Genomic DNA, 18,294 nt, shown 5'->3' on the forward strand with positions numbered 1-18,294 from the left:
CATACAATAATCTTCATAAATCCTAATTCAAAGCCATACCATCTGTCAAAAATATTTTTATGTCTCCTAATAGATACACTACATAATTGCTCTCACAGTAGGGCAAAAATACATGGTTGTACTAATTTGCTTTACCAATTGAATAGCTCATTATCAAAAATAACCTCACCACATTACTGAGATCTCTAGCACTCTTCATATATCAAAGCTAACCTTTCCATTCTGCTATTTTCTATAACCTCAAATTCCCACTGAAAGGAGATAAAGATTGAATTAGCTGGCAATTGTACAGTAATAATGGAAAAATCACAAGCATAAAAAAAAATAAAACCATAGTGTCTCTTTCTATTATCACTGTGTTGCAGTTAAAATTAGCTTTGTATTTCATGGTCACTAATTTACCAATTTAGTCACTAATAAGACTAATCTTAAGTTCTCAGCCCTGCAGAGCACTAACCATTTTGGACCCAATCCAGAAAAGCACTTAAATGTGTGTGTGACTTTTAGCTCATGAGCCTGAAGCAACTTCAGAGGGATCAGACATGCTTGATGAGGCCCAGAGCACTCATTACCCTGCTGGACAACAACACATCCCCCTAGACTGACCAGCTCCAGGAGATGAGAGGACACTCCATATGGGAGCTTGCTCAAAGCAGGAGCTTCTGTCTGAAGCAGAAGACAAAATGCTTGGGCTTTAGTTGGCCTTTGAGAACACCCTTCCTCCAAGGAGTGTCTAACACCCTGCAATTCCCCTAACAGGCATGCAATATCCAAACAGCTGGAAACAACCCCAACCGAGGAACGGCAGGGCTTGCAAGAGGTTCTGTTGCACGTTCCTAGTGGCAGCAAGACCATCTTGATGTGAACTTTTATTTGTTTAAATAATTTACACAAGATTATACAAATATACGAACTTGACAATTCAGTGATTGTACAGCAAACAAGTCCAATAGTACATAAAGAAATGGGAAGTTCCAAAGATGATGGCCATTACCAAAAAACACCCCAGAAGATAATTTCTTCAAAAAATCAAACTCAACCTCATTTCCCCTTTGAAAACCTATGAACAAAGTATTACTTCATTCTTCTTTAAATCACATTTCCAAAAGCAATTTTCATGTTCCACAAAGTTTATATCTAATAAAGTTAGAAAGTTTATATTTAAAAATAAAATCAGGTTTCCAGCAACTGAAATGATGAAGCAGTTGATGAACTAAATGTTCTTTTGTTCTGTTCTGCACGATAAATATCAGATGCCACTTTGCAGTAACAACTATATTTTAGCATCCTGTTGTATGTTTATCAAGAATTTGTGGTTTTATACTAACAAGGTTATTATTTCAATTTATGTGCTATGTCTCTATGACACATGGAATATGTAATACAATGCTTTTCCAGTTTCTCTAAATTGGTAAATTCTCCCACTAATTTACAAAAATATACTCACCATTGTAAGGAGGAACATTACTTTCCTAATAGCCAGAACTACCCATTTAATTTCCATGATTCACAATTATTCTACTTAATTTGAGAACTTGAGAATTCCTTTGAGTAAATGTGAAGTCCAAATACTGAAATCTAGACTGGAATGAATTGCCTAAGTAGTGCTGGATTTTAATTTAACTGATTCTGTCACAAGCCAGTTCATAGGAGTATTTTTGTGACATGTAAGTATTTTAATAGAAAGGTGAAAATATATCTTTGTTTAATTTTCACTGTAGTATCTGCTATTTTATTTTGAAAACTTTGTTTTTTCTTTCTAACTCTTGAAACTTAAAACCAATACAAGTTCCTCTTTTCCTGAAATTCCACAGAACTGAACAAAGCACTGAGGCTGCAGTAACTGGCCATCCCCAGCAAGAACATCACATTAAAGGAAACTACGCTTGTCCCGTAGATAACTACAACATCAATTAGTTATACTGCCCAGATCTGCAGGACTTCAGTTGCAAAACACCCTGGCTCAGATGTGCATCTGATCTTTAGACTAAAACTTTGCAATTGGTTGGAACTAATTCATACTTTAACATTATCAGAATGCAAACTACTCATTACTTGAATGAGTAATGAATTACGATGAATTAAAGATTTCTGTACAGGACACAGTTTTAAATTTTAAATTAGAAAAGAAGACTACAGGCCACACATACACACAGACCACTCTTAGAGATGAAAAAAATTGTCACACACACCTCTACTATACCAAGTGACTTAGCAATAATAATATAGCAATAATATTGAAACAGCACTGAAAAGAGAGAGAAGACAGACACTGTTAGTACCAAAGTGAGATATGGGAAAAAGAGACAGGATAGGTTAAGCAAAAAAAATGAGCCACCACAAAAGCACAAAAAGTCTAAGCCAAACATCTTCAGTCACCTTGCAAATGTCTAAAATTATATGGCAATGGAAAACAGGCCCATAAATGGTACAAAAACATTTTCAGAGTACATGGAGAAGATGTACATCATATGCAGAAATATTCTGAAAAGCCCTTACCTGTAAACATGTATCAAATATCAAATATAACAAAGAAAAAGAAGTTCAGATTTACAGCCGCATAGTAGAGAAACAGAAAGGAAACACACAGTAAAGACACTCACATGTTTACATGTTACTCATATGGTAGTTGTGGAAATAGATGGTTTATGTAAATGTGTGACATTTGCCATCACTACTCACCACACTAATGCATCTATACAATTCATTAACATTCTAGCTACAGTTTCATGCTTGCACAACTCAAGTATAAAAATAAGATATCCAGCAATACCAGCCCAGACTTCTACTATTTCCTTTTCAAATCCACAGCAGTGGGCTTCATATTACTGCCATCTAATTAATAGCAGTGCTACTTTTATGATAGATGACAAGGAAAGCTGAGAGTGACTCAGCCAATGGAAGATGTGAATGTGGTGAAATCATCTTCTGCAGCACATTCATGCTTCTTAAATGAGCTGCTATGGAAGTTTCATCGTGTGTGCATAAGGAAAAAGTCTCCTACCTGTGAAGGCTGACTGTACATCGGTCTGGTCTCTGGAAATGAAGTTTTGTCCTTTGAGTCTCTACTTTGATCATCAGCTGTGTCACCTACCAAAGTTAAAAAAAACCCAAAAACGAACTTTTAAATCGCTGAAGTCCTTCATATTTTACGTAAAGTAAGAAAACCTCTTCAGTCTTCCTAAAATAAAATACCCTGAGAAAGGTGACTCTGTTGCCACACTTATATTTACAATTTTGAACATGAGAAAAAATGAGAGAACTGAGAAATTTTGAACATAAAGACAAAAACGTTAACAAGTGACCTGCAAAACCTGGGAACAAATCTGTATCAATTATTTAAAGTAAAAAATTCTTGAGGGAAAAGGGGTGAAAGGAGGGCCCCTATTTTTAGGACTATTAGGTTCTAATAATTATCAAAGGGTACATAGCAGTGTGACTGTGTAGTGGAAAGGAGACACCAGGTGCACATCCGTCACACCCCAATCCAATGTCAGGCTAGAAGCACTGTTACTCTATCCCATTCATAGCCTCATTTCCACACAGTCGATATCTGTGCATGAGTGCAGAGAGACAAAGCATTCTGAGAAATGGCCTGGTTTTGACTGTATGGGGACAAAGACTGCTTGGCAGGCTGGGCACTAATCTTCTCCCATTGCACACACGGGACCACCTCTGCCCAGGATTTTACCAAATGACAACTCAGTCTATCCCAAAAGCTGCAGCTGGTACTGGTCTAAAGATGGGCAGATCATGGCAATAAACAAGAGACAGATTACTTTCACATTTATTTTTAAGACAGAAGGTACATTATCAATTTTATTAAAAAGGTAAATGTAGTAAAAAAAACAAAACAAAACCAAAATTTGTTTCTCAGATGCTGCAAAACAACATCTACCTATCCTATCTTCTCCAGTTTTCTTTGTCAATGGAGGAGTGTACCAGAAGCTGTAAAGATTTTGCAGATTATCTTCTTCTGCTGTTAGTACTAGTCAGTAATTAGTTTGCAAGAGCAGACAACTGAGAAAGATTAAAAACTTAGTTACATAATTTTGGTTTTATTTTTATTTGAATTCATAGTGCTTTCTGTAATGACATATTTTGTAAGTATGTATCTTTAAAGAGTCCTGCAGCAACAATTCAAAATAAAGTTCAAGTTACTGTGGTTTAACTTCTTTGCTAAAACATTGGTTGTGGCTCCTTTGTTCCATTTTCCCCAGAGGTTTACAACGCACCAGGTAGAAGCCTTTGAAAACAGCAGCCCACTTCTGCCTGTGCCCAGTTAGGCTGAAAAGCCAATGACACTCAGGTCCATGCATGTTTGTTCCATACTGCCATGGCCCCCCAGGTCTGACTGGTCAGATCCCTCAAGCACAATGCAATATTTTGTAAAGTTTTTTATGAAAACAAGCACTAATATCTAATTTTTGTGTCTGCTTTTAATACCCAAGTGTTATTCCTAGCAGTGTATACAGAGAATCATAATCATCGTCTTTGTCACAGGTCTTTGCCTATTAATTTCATTAATGTCTACACTTTCCAAGGCCTCTTCTGAAGTTGAAAGATGCTTCTTAGTAAACTAGTAATTCTCTACATAAAACACTCCAAAGAACTTGTATTCACGAGATCTATGAAAAAAAAAGGGGTGTGGGAGAACAAAGGAGATGGGGACTCAGTTAATCTTCCATTCTACTCCTAGTACCTTGAAAAACACAATTTGTAAGCACCTATAAGATAACGAGGTAAATAACGGTCATGAAAATCATGAATGTTAAACAATAAGTTTACATTTTTAATGAAGTAGAGGCCTGCAAACAAAAATTATTATAAGTTTTGTAAATGCACCCTTCCTTAGGGAGGTGTAAAAGTGGTTAACAGATACAGGAAGAGGGCAGTAAGGCGTATTTTTGGTACACTTGCTGTGGATGAGACTGCAAACAGATTTAAATTGTAGCAAATTTAGGCTAGATCAGTTTCTCCAGGAGTAAGGCTACTTAAGCACTTTGAATAACCTAGCGAAACAGTTTCTCTTAACAGTGGTTAATCTCCAAATGGCTTCAGAGATGGGTTGAGGAAACATCTGTTGTGAATGGTTTCAATCATGCCAAGACAAGGAAGATGAATGACCTTTTTGTGTTCCCTTCTAGTCCTACATTCCATGATCAATGCAAGAGGAAACACTCCACAGGATACCCTTTCCCTAGATCAGGGAGCTTAGCTGTGTGATGAAGACTTGTGAAGGTGCCAGGAGACTGCAGTGAGCCGGACAAGGACTCGCCAAGCACGTAAGGGCAGAGCTGTGCGGGCAGCCGCTACCAAGGCGACACACTGGGTGAAGCTGGGTGTTTGCAGAAACATACTGAAAAACTTACAGCAGAGATTCAATAAACACAGGAACCAACATGCTACTCCTTGTCTTTACAAATTATTCCAGAGAAAGCATTCCAAAGTTTTTGCATGAAACAACACATTAAGAAAACCCAATGCATATGTGTTAATGCTATCCAGAATATACTTTTTCCCTGCAATTAGTTTTCCTTAAGATGAAAAGAGTCTTGGTTTGTAATCAGGACCAAAAGGTCATAAATACTCATAAGAAAGGAAGAATAAGAACAACTCATTTAGAGAGAAATGAAATTTTTTACTTAGAACTTTGTCATCCAGCTCCCAAAATTCACAAGCTCAATATAGGAACACCTGTATTGTTTCACAATTCAAAGTGCCTTTGTGAAACTACACTTCAATGCAGAATTTTTCTTTGTTAATAAAAAAAAGGGGGAAACCCCAACATCTTGCCAAATTTTCAGGCATATGGTCCTGCAAGTATAAGCCATGACTCTTTGTACAGACTTTTATTATTTGAGTTAATGGAGTTAAAGCAGTGATAGGCAGCTGCCAAAAACACCAAACTGTCTAAGACATCCAGCAGGATGGACTATTTTTCCAGATAAATTGGTATTTTCAGTGTGGTTTTTTCACTGGTTCCTATCTCAAATATTCAACCAATTACTCATCCTTATTTCTAGTGGCCCAAATAATTAATTAACTGTGACATGCCTCCCCAGTTCTATCAATTCCCAACCCTATCTAGCCTTGCCATAGCTGACTCATCATGTTTAGTCATCCATTTTTTTTTTATTTTGTTTAGCTTGCCTTGGTTTCCCATTGACTTACAGTCTAATCTCTTTCCTTAAGTGGAAGTCATAGTTTGTCTTTCCTCTTCAGGCTCAGCCTTTAAAATGCTTTTCTCTAGTCTGGGTTTTCCTCTTCTCCTCTGCAATCCTGCTATCTCCTCTTCCTACCCACCTACCACTATATGAGGAAGGGGGATGATGCCAAACACCAAACAGACAGACATCCATGAGAGCACAGACCTTTGGGTGCAGGAACTGAGTGGGTCCTTTTGAGCACTTCAAACATTTTAGTTGATAGCTTTTGACTGGGGAAAAACCAAGCCACCCTCCCCTCCAACCTGGGAGAAAACCCCCCCAAACAAGTTCTCTTACACAATTTTGATGTAAATAGGTATACCACCATATTTTTGCCAAACTAAGCAACTGAAATCTGGCTCTGAAGAAAGGTCACAAATACACGACCTTAGCGGAAAGGGCCCCCACGAAGTCTTTCATCAGAACTGAAATTCATAGAACTGCAAATATGTTCACAGCTAAGGGCAGAAGGACCATGGTAATCACCTAGACTAAACTCCTGTAAAAATATAGGCCATAAGATTTCTTGAATTAATTTGTTTGAACTAGAGCAACTTTAAAGCTGTATTTTAATCAGGGGATAAAAGACAAAATTACTTATTTTAAAAACCACTTAGATTGTGGCTCATATATTCCTTAGTTTAAGCATTGTGTAAATTTCAGTCATAAAACTCCTCTAGAAAATAAATCTAAGTCATATATCAAAAAATTATGTATACTGTTTGAAGTCTATAAGAATTAGAAATGGAGGGCACTTCATGAAAAGTAATATGGTTTAAATATCAGCAGTCTAATCTGTAATATGCAGTACACCACTGGGAAAATTTATCAGGAAAAAAACCAATCATGCTCACTGCTGTAAAATACTCCCTTCCTTACCAGTGGGAAAATATTTAAAGTTTGAAAAGAAAGTAGTAGGCGTATTTATCCTACTGTCCAGATAAGCTTGTATTTCAAATCCTCAGTCTTGGGAGGCTGTTTTTAAGTTATATTAAGCTTTTTCCAGGCCCAAATAATCAGTGTTGCACTGAAAGGTCACAAATACATTTCTCCTTTCACTAAGCTGATGCTGGATTTTCATCAACATTCTCCAAGTTCCACTGGTATCTTTTTCTAAGAACTGCAGCCAGGTGTTCCACAGGAAAGAAATTCCTAGTCCAGTCCTCAGCATATACTATGTATACCCTCCCTCAGAACTCAGAGTTTTTGGTGTCTTCAGAAATCTGTATTCAGCTGTCTATCTGGACCTCAGCGAACTCTCATATAGAAAGGTTCACCCAGAAGTTTGGCTTCTACTCAACAAGGAAGTGGTGTTTCTATTTATACTCTTTCCTCTTCCAGCATTTTGTTAGCCTCAAGCTGTGTAGGCTCTTGATCAACAGACAACATTTAAAAGCCTAGCCCACCCTCAGTTTAATAAATGAAAACCAATTGTAAATGTACTTTATAATATAGACTGCCATTTTGTCCTGGCCTGTGTAAAACTCCTGTGAGACACTGAAGCACGTACAACACAGCAAGCAGTAACTAGCTACCAAATACATAGATATTCAAATGTCACCTTCAGCTTCAAAAGGAAGACAGCTATTTTCCATTATACTTTAGTTAGTTACTTAACTCTTTGTTGCCTGTCATTATCTTCTATGTCCTGCATAGAGATGGCAGGAACAAAGAATATTCTGGCTTCTACTTGGCAGCAAAAAGACAAGAAGTTTTAAGAGAAGATTAGTAAGATCTGAAACAGGAGAGACTGACTTTGTGGAAGAATCAAAGTTTTACTACAGTTTCTTTTCCTTCTTTCTTACTCATAAATCTTCCTCTCTCTCCCTGAGATAAGGAAGAAAGGTCAGACACAGCAATTTTAAGTTTCCCTGCTCCAGGATAAACTATCAGAACTTCAGGCTTCAGTCCATCAATACTGACAGTGCTTTCAATCTCAGGAGGTATTTAAGAAGTATTGTAATTCCCTCTGAACATCTGCATCTCAGGAGTCCCTGCAAGGGCACTTCCATGCAAAGGGGGTTGATAGCACCACTTTTTCAAGTCCTGCTCTCCTCTCTGCCTCCAGGTCTTTCAGCAGGGATGAAATGTGTTTCTGCTCAGTCTCTTCCAGCCCTGCTTGGTTCCCCAGCACTCACTTCCAGGGTCACATCTTCCACCTACCAGCCAGTTTCTACCCAGTGAGTGAGCTGGGGACTGCACTGGGGTGGTGCCAGGGAACCTCGATGGCAGTACCCCAAACACAGAATTGTACTGATTTTATGGGATCAAGACAACTAACAGAGGACAGGGAAAGACAGAGGGAAGACTCTTAGAAATCTTTGCTAATGAGCACAGAAGCACTGAATGGTTTGGGCTGGAAAGGAACTTTAAAGATCATCTATTCCACCTGCCCTGAATGGACTGTACACAATAAACTGTAATTAATTCAACAGTTTGCATTGGTGGTCAACAGATCATTCCGTGGCCCATCTGAATCAAATAAGGCACCGGCCACTGCTGTCCTCTTCAATGGCACAGATGGGACATTGCTGAACAGTTGGTTCCTCCATTTTCTTAAAAGTGGGACTATCATGCTGTCTAGTATTAGTGCTATAAAACTACATATTAATCTTCATTATCATCCACGTGTACATGGCCAAGACATTATAGCCTTATAAGAATATATATCTAGTTGGCAAAACAATGAAGTCATCCTAGTTTCAGGTCACCTCATCCTGGTTTCATATTAAAGCTTTTCATATCAACAGCAGTTTCATTTCAACAAGCTAATAATATCCCCTAAAAAAAACCAATATATCAGCAGAAAGATTCTCCACAGCTGCAACTTCCAGCAAAACAAGAGTTTAAGAGTCTATGCTGCATAAGGGTTAGTGAGAAGGAAGTCTGGCTAAGTCCATGCTAAGGCAGAGGTCTAGTAAGTGTTTGGCAGCCTTACATTGAGTTTCAATAGTGTATTAAGAGGTCCTACAAATAAATCTTTGATAGAGAGTAAAACTTAACCAGCATCTTCTCTAATTCGCCTGATGAACCACGAGAAAAATCTATATAAACCCCACAATGAGAATCCTGAAACTGATTTCCTCAAACTTGTAAAAGGCAGGGGGAAAACTGTAACAAGGTAAACATTACCTTGTTACAAAAATGGTTTTGCATTTGCAGACATGAAGCAACAAGGTTCAGTCCTTTCCCAATTAAGAAGAACAGCAAATCCAGCTACAGCACATGCCATTGGAGATTATGGGAGTGGCACTCCACATTGCCACCCAGTCTGATTTTGGTGTCCCATCCTTCTGCAGGCATTCTTAATGTAGAATCCATTTTCCTAAACAATTCTGTCAGGGTGTCCTCAACTTGCTACCACTATCAAGATCACACTGAAACCACAGATTAAAAACTTCCCTACGAAAAATATTTTGTTTCTCCCAAACAAAAACTTTTCAGAAGATAGCAATAGAAAAACAATATAAGAGGATAGAGGCTCCTGTAGTTTCCATATCCCAGATCTACATATTTTTAAGTTTGCAAAAAGTGTTTTATTTCTGTGCTTTTCTATATTTCCAACTACTTAAAAGTTTCACTTCTTTCAAAGCTTTCCTGAATCCTGAAACAAAGGACCCTTAGTGTTTAGGTCCTCTACCTCCATCTCCAACCACTTCACTGAGGCTAAATCATTCCAACTCCTCCAACACCCATTGAAAAGGTTCTCTTTTAAGAGGTGCCCAACTTTTCCAGAAATCTGATGAATCCAAAGCCAAAGTTTTATATCAAAATTTTGATTGGAAGGAATCCTGGAGATCACACCAGTCTAATCTCCAGTTCAGTGCAGGGCTAACTTCAAAGTGAAAGAAACTATGTACCTCAGGCTGTTCAGCTGAATTTTGAGGCTCCAAAGAAGGAGCTTCCTCAGCATCTCTCATCTCTCAGTTTTATCTATCCCTCTATTTTTTGTTACATCCAGATTCACAGTCACATTCAAAACAAGCTGTAGAACTAATTAGTCCATGAGACACATTCCACATGATGAAATGTTATTTTTCTTTGGTTTTAGGTTATGAGACTTTCATGTCAAGCATAAAGAAATGCCAGGAATTAATCTCACTCTGATTTTCTGGTGTGATGCATCCATGCAAGTAGTTTTCATCCTTTCTATGTGCATGCCAGCCTTTCTCAGTAGTCCACCAAAACACCGAACTCCCTCACCACAGCATATCTTTCCAGAGATCTCGTTTTTCCATTTTCCTATTTGGAAATGCTATTCTAGACTTCATTACCTTAGATACTGCCACACCTTTCTTATCAAGTTGTGCTATCAGAACGAGCAAGTGATGTGACTTACCAGCTACTCAATGCAACCTTAGGACTGAAGCAATCAACAGTATAGATCCAAGTAAGGGCTTATGACATGTTCAGTCATTTTATAAGGAAAAAGCTGAATGAAAAAGCTAAACAAGAGAAATGTACATCTTCTAAGTCTTCTGACACAAGATTTGTGCTTATCTGTGTGTGTGTGTGCCACTTCCTCAGGGAAACCTCAAAACTATTCACTGCTCTTCCGATGTTGAGCTGATACTGTGTGGATAAGCCCCCAGCATACCTATTGCATGTTGGTATTGTCTGTGTGTGTGTGTGCCACTGCCTCAGGGAAACCTCAAAACTGTCCACTGCTCTTCCGATGTTGAGCTGACACTGTGTGGATAAGCCCCCAGCATACCTATTGCATGTTGGTATTCATCATTAATATTGGCCCTAAAAAAAAATCAGCAAATCTGCCTAGAAGGTATAGATCAGATGCCATAGGCCAGTCCTAATATTGGCCCTAAAAAAAAAAAAAAAAATCAGCAAATCTGCCTAGAAGGTATAGATCAGATGCCATAGGCCAGTCTTTCCATGCACCAAGTCACAGTTCTTGACATTCCTAGAGAACCTCTAAATCTTCCTGCCACTCACTTCAGCTGTCAGTTAAGCCACTCCATATCAAAACAAATGTAACCTTCCAAGGTCAAGTGAATCACACTTTTCTGGGGAAGCAAACCATTTAATCTACTTTTTTGAAAAATTTTATAAACTGATTTGTTCTCTTTTTATTTTAGACAGAATCACTCAGTGATACCTGATTGTCATGGTCAGCTAGACCAGGCTCAATCATCTCACAGCACAGCAAGTATATTCTAAGACTAGGAATAAATCAAAAAGTTCCATAAATTTTTAGATATTTAGAACAGTTTAATGTTAATTCATATAATCTCTTTCCACTTCACTCTCAAATCTGCTTCCTGGTAGTGGAAGATGTCTACACTCACATAACCCAACTCTGCTGTATCAATAGGCTGGTATGCAACAAGTGCAAATGAAGCCTCAGTCTGCAAGCTTAATTTTCTTCCAGGATTACAATCTCCCACTAGATCCTTTTTGCTTTTCCAAGAGCCGGAGATAAAGACAACATTGTTTCCCTTTATTTGTTCTATTTCTCTTGCCTAACTTTCTCTTGTTTACCTTTGAGAGAATATGACAGTCACAATCTTCAAACTCCTTCCTGCGTTTTCTTTTTTTGCTTGTGAGGATAATAAAAAGTTTAATCTCAAAACAATAGAAGTCTTTACCTCTTCAGTTCCTGATGAACGGTAAAAGGCTTTGGGGAAACATCAGTAATAACAACAAACTCAGAGCAAGACAATAGTACAGCTCACACAGAGTATTGCTGGCAAGCAACCTCCCCTTTAACATGTTTTAGCAGCATCATTTCCTTGTCACTAGTTAACCCAACCTATAAAACCTATCTCAGATTACAGGCTCAGTTGTTTTTCAAAAGTATGTATATACTGTAACATTCCACTTTCCACTATGAAATTAACATTATTTCAGTATCCTCACTTAACGATGACACTAGGACTCCCTTCCTCCTGTTTTATTCATGATGTGGTTCTAAAGGCAATCCTGTCCAGAAAGCAAACAGCACACACTGAAGCCCACTGATGAGGACAGAGATTTTCCTAGCACTTAAAAACCTACTGCATGGTCTGCCTGTTCAGTGTCTTGGTTACACCGTGCAACTTGCATTTCAGTAGGTCCAACACACATTAAATTTATTTGCCTGTCAAAAACTGAGGTGCTGATAGTCTGATATTTGCATATGAAGCTTGTTACATAAATGTAAATTATATTAGAAAACAAACAATGCAAATTTAAGCTGGTTTCCTATGGAATTAGATTTACATGACCAATCTTCTGTCCTTCATAACATAGGAAAACATTGTCAAATGTGGTTGAAACTGGCACAGAGATAGAAGATTTGGAGATATTTAGAATTTACAGAATATAACCATCTGCAGCTGGGTAGTAAAAAGAGACGAGGAGTACTGCCCCAGCTGAAGGAAAAACCCATTGCTCTGTTATTCTTGGCCTGCTTGGTCAGTTGGCAAATACAGCTGTGGTTGGTCACTGTGAATGGAGGGAAGGCAAGGGAGGCCACTGTAATAATGCAGGGAAATGCTCAGGGCTGTTCCAGCAGGGTAGAAGGACGAGGAAGTCCTCAAGGAGATCCTTAACTATTCCAGGGAATGCTGTGTTTTATTCTCTTGATAGCATTTCGGATACTTGAAACAAAAAATACTCTTTTCATAAAGAGGAAGAGAGGAAAAATCCCACCTAAAAATTTGTAAATCTATCAGTTAACTCATATTAGGGCCACTTATATCTTTGTCCCACGATGCACTGAGATGAACTCATGGTCACATACAGCCTCATCCCAACAAACAGCCTTCAAGTGAGCAGCTGCCTACAACATTCACATTAGTTACTATGAACTTTTTGTCATGTCTTCTAGAAACTCTGAAAGTACCAGAAGGCTGAGTTAATGCTTTGTGGGAGAAAATTGGTAATAGGACAGAACACTCATTTAAGGTAACTTTTATGTAGCATAGTTATGAGAAATTTCCAAAGTAATAATCACTTCATACCCAAGTGCTACTATCCTCTCAGAGGCATGGAAACCCCACTAATTTTGAAACAAAGTTAAGCAGAATTAATTTAAAACATAAAGGCCATACACAAGGTTATATAGATACCCTGAAACACACTTAATGTCTGCATGCCATACAGGCACAATACAACTGATGCAGAAAGTTAAATCATAATACCTAAGATTCTATTAGAAGGCTTACAAATACTGTGGTTCAAAAATATTCCCTCCCTACTTTTCTTTTTTTGGAAGTTATTTTTTAGATAGCAGCCTGGAAATCTTATGTCACTGTATAATTGACTATATAATGTCAATTCTGAGCAGAAAACCTGATGGTACATCCACTGCTGCTTTTGTATTTCTGAAACATGCTTGCAAACTATTTCTGAACAGCACAGCATTTTTCTCTAAAAAGCATAAATTCTCTGCATTTTTTGTAGTGACAAGCACAACTTTATAAACATACCTAAAATTGGTACAGAGAGGCTTTGAGTATTTTTTAAAAGGAAAACCTACATCCAAAAGCAATCTCAACAGATTATTCAATAACAAAGTATCTCTGTTTTCATAACTTCTTGAAAAGCTACTTTTGACTTACACTGTTAATTCTTTTGTACTAGTACCATCTTCTGATCTCAGACTTACAAAGGGATCTATAACTAATCGACCAAGTCTCCTCACAAACTAAAACATAAATCCATTTAACATGTCCTCAGAAAGAACAAAATCCTGGATAGTAGCTGAATTTTGGATTATACCTCTTGTCATGAATAACCAGCTCGACACTGATGATTAAAGGACTACCTAATTTTATTTATTTATTTATTTAGAGCACATAGGTCAATAATGTGGATTAACTAGGATTAAAGTGTTATTTTCTGATTATTTTTGTGCTTTAAGCTGGTTTAGTACTTCTAGGAACTTTATTCTAAATCCAGCTTTGTAGAAGAAACTATACCACAGAACTTCTGGATTACTCTTGACTAGTGTGTAAACAAAATGGAAATGTTCATTTCAACATATTACTGCTAGATTCCTTGGTTTTAATGGCAACAACATAAATAGTGTTAAATATTCACAGAGTTTTAGTATGTCTGGCTTCATTACTTTAAAACCTTTCTAACTATTCAATTCCAGTTTTGCATTACACAAACATAGTAGTGCAGATCTGTTATGGAAAAAATAAAGAAATATCAGCAGAAAAAAGAACTAGAATAATTCTTTGAAAGTATCCAAAGAGCAGGGCAGAAGTTATTTTGAGGAGGAGAAAAATAGATTAATAAAAATTCCTGAACAGAGGAATTTGCTTTACAAAGTCTAAAAAAGCCTCACCACATTAAAATATCCGTTTACAAAGACACAAGAGCAACAGATGTAAAAGTCCAGCTGATATGTTTTCGGCTGTATCATTCAGTGAAATGCCCAAATGTTTGCATGTACACCAAAAAGTGATATTAACACTGCCCACAAAGCAAAGAGAAAAAACAAAATTGTGCAGTACTTGAATAATTCATTTTAAAGAAAAATCTGTCAGGACTTTGTACCATATTCTTTTTATATGTGGAGAAAATGAAAAAAGGTCAGAGCAGCTGTTTTATTATCAGCTGTTCATGGTGTGAAACTGAGGGCTACAAATGCTTGTGTTAAGTTATGCCTGCACTGTAAATCAGTGCCTTCCCTAAACTCTGCATTGAAATGGAATTTTCCAGCTGAATATTAAACATTTCAATTTGTAAGAAAAACAAAACCAAAACACCCACATAGGATTCATGCCAGCTTCAAGAGCATGAAGGCAGATGGGCAGTTTTCAAAAAAAGAGCATTTCTTTTTTTCCTGAGATGGCAACCACACATCCACTTCTACAGAGGCCCTGGGGAGCTGAAGGGGTGAGCCACACTGGATTTCAAACTCTGCAGCAAAGGTTTCAATGGAACTCCAGGCTTATGGGCACTTAAGATCCATGGTGATAACTGGTAAACTACATTAACAGGGGCTACCAGATCTCCTGATAAAAACTTCTCAATGTTCAAAGATGAAGGACCACACTCTTCCTCAGGCTTGCAAGCTGGCAACACTCAGTAGACTAGAAGTACAAAGGTTTCTGAGTCCCTCCAAATGCAACAGGCAAATTGTCCCAGAAACCAAAGTACAAAGTTTTCCAGGTTCTGTGGCTCCTTATCCACTTGCTCAACACCAAGTTCCCAGACAGGTCCGCCCTGCACATGTAATTTTTCTGCAGAACTTTTTCATGCAATAACACGATTAGAATAGAATAAGTATCTGTTTCAAAACACAGCACACTGAAAACAGACAAGGCCACCCTACAAAAACAAACTGCGTACAGCTGGTAACTCCCTTCTGGCTACTATTTGAAGAACTGTCAGTCAGCCTGTAGTGTGAACATTATTACCTAAGGGTGAGCTTTCACAACATGGCTGAGTCAGGCTACCAGCTCAGTGCTGCCAAAAGGAGCAGTCCTGCCTCTCCTCTCAGCATGGGTGCTCCAGCTCGTTCCTTTACGGCAGCCCCCAAATTCTCCCAAGTGCTTGTGAGCCACCTGAGCTCGCTGAACTGGCTAGCAAAAAGATAAACACATACTCCCTATTTTGCTGGGTTAGCTTTCTGCTAGTTTTGTGAGATAAATCACAGACGTCAAATGAGCTGGCAGAGCTGGCACAGGGGTGATGGAAAGTAATCCTGCTTCCAGGAGCAAGAAGCAGTGACCCTTTCTTCAGACAGTTAGCTGCCCTGTGGAATCATACCCATTCGTAGAATCAGTCTTGCTTTCCACCATGAAAAAGCAGGATATTTCAGATCTAAACGTAGTCTTCACTCCAGACATAAGACAAATCAGCATGGAAGGTTTCAAAGCTGTGCTAGACCTCACATATCAAAAATAAGAAAAAGTTCTTAAACATAGGGGAAAAAATCCAAACAAGTTATTATATTAGAAAATGTTAATTTTTATTATTATCAGTAGGCTGTAGGAAACTAAAGATTAATATATATTCCTAGTTTTCCTCCTTTTCTTCAAGCGTTCAACAATGCAACTTTCTTTAGCTTTCTTCTCGTGAGAAAGTTGCATTCATTTTCATTCCATCAGCCCCAGGGAATCAGACAAGTGAGCACTTACTACACAATGCTGCATTGCTGTGTTGAAGGAGCCCTCTGTGGATGCAAAAAGTATTAGCCTGGATGACAGCTCCTTAGCTACTTCCATAGACTGGCTTGAAAAAATACCACGGATAAAGCATTTTTATGAAAAATCTAAAATCTGACTTGCTCAATGCAAAGAATCCATCCACGTATTTTCATTTCTTACAGGTATAAAAAAAGTAGGTGAGGTCATACAATTTTTGTAAATTCTGTTTAAGATGCACTGACCTGAATCCTGAACACAAGGAATTTTGTGAAGATGAGGCCTGAAACAGTCATACTGATATTCTTTCCCATTCCTAGCCATGCTCCTTATCACCCCCTGCTTCAGCTCAGTTCTCAGAGAAAAGCAGAGACCAACAATGTCACCCTGATGTCTCTCTACAAAACCAATGAACCAACCCATCCTATGCACAAAGGGCTGTGTTATCACATACTAATTCACCTGGCTGCAAACTGGCAGATGAAATTCTGCCAGTCAGAAAAGGTCACAAAGACCTGTACTCCTGTATCTGATAGGCAGCTGCTGTGGTACATTAACAGTTTTTCACAAAACAAGAGAGAATTAAGTTTCCATGATGCAGTTACTGCTTTATGTGTGCTCTACTCAGGAATGTGTCCTGTATTCAAATCACACTGCAATTTCCCCACAATCATCATGCAGCCTGATAGGCAGAAAAAACTAGAAGGAAAAAAAAATCCAGGGGCATAAACAACATGGCACCCTTTTCTTCCCCAAAGACACAGCTTCTGTCTGGAAGACAACTGATTTCATATCTTCCTTCACATCTCCTTCATACCTCCTTTAAGGTGAGGACAACAGATTTCTTGCCTGGAATTTTACACACACAAACACTGCAACAGGGCAGAAAATGTACGTGGTTGCCAAATGCTGTCAAAATTTGTGACCTGTCTTTCCTCTCCACTCTGAGCTGTTTGCGGCTGCCATTCCCCTCATCCATTCTGAGGGTAGTCTGGCTGCTGCTGGCTGAATTTCCTTGCACCTTAGCCCTGGTTCCAGACGTGGATCCCTATCAGATATCTGAGCAATGAGACACTCAGAGCCAACTGAGCAGCACCAACAACCAAGGATGCATTTCCATTCATACCTTGCACTTCTGTCTTCCCTCTTGCCATACCTGCTCCATCACTCAAGCCCTTCAAACCAATTCACCTTCCTAGAACAGCATAACACTAACCCAGAAGAAAGTTCACAAAATTGCAGAAAAATTAAATAGCAGAAGAGTAGAGTCTGAAGCAGGACAAGGGGACTGGCCCTCCTTCAGGGTGACAAAAGATCTGCCCAACTACATACAGAGCTAGCCTAAGACAGGGTGATTTTCTCAACAGAGCAACTATTTTTGCATGCAATATGATCAGTCATGTTTAATTGTTGCCTGAATAAAGGTGATGTTGTGTGAGTCCACGAGAGCTCATCTAATCACTCACCACTGCTAAGAAAGGGAATTCCTGTTCCCCTCACTCAAAGGCCTTTCCCTTGCACTGACTTTGACAAAAAAAAAAAAAAAAAAAAAAAGAAAAAAGAACTTTCTGCTTATGAACGCATCTTTTTCTGGGAATTGAGCCAATTGACTAAGTCCAGCAAGCAAACACCAGAGCTGGAGCAAAGCAAGATTCACTGAAGTGGAGGAAAGTAGCACCTTTGCTTTTGGGTACTGGTGAGCTGATAAAATCTAGATTATCCACACTTGCAAAACCACTACTGGCCAAAAAACTCTTAAATGAGTAAGATCAGAAATACAAGAAGGCAACATGTAGGATTTTGCCTTTGAGATACCCCACACTACTTAACTTTCAAACTGTGTGGCTAGAAAAAACTCCTTCACGTTATGTTCTGCCCCAAAGGGATTAAATAGGAACAAAGGCCTGAAAAACAACCAGTCTCAAATTTTCTAAGCAACTTGGAGGTTAAAAGATTGTGCCTGTTGTTTGTCAAAATGCAGATGT

The 18,294-nt window shown here is 38.4% G+C and overlaps 1 protein-coding gene across 3 annotated transcripts in view; it reads right to left on the reverse strand.

Moving 5' to 3' along the window:
- UMAD1 (UBAP1-MVB12-associated (UMA) domain containing 1) overlaps nt 1–18,294 on the reverse strand; it is a 79,461-nt gene that overhangs the window by 15,459 nt on the left and 45,708 nt on the right. For all 3 annotated transcript variants that reach the window (XM_041408476.1, XM_041408475.1, XM_041408477.1), the window contains exon 3: nt 3,005–3,090. In XM_041408476.1, coding sequence (XP_041264410.1) covers nt 3,005–3,090 — 86 coding nt within the window. The remainder of the gene's footprint in view (nt 1–3,004; nt 3,091–18,294) is intronic.

This window comes from Onychostruthus taczanowskii, unplaced genomic scaffold, assembly GCF_017590055.1.
Source record: "Onychostruthus taczanowskii isolate IOZ18803 unplaced genomic scaffold, ASM1759005v1 scaffold3, whole genome shotgun sequence".
Lineage (NCBI taxonomy): Eukaryota > Metazoa > Chordata > Aves > Passeriformes > Passeridae > Onychostruthus > Onychostruthus taczanowskii.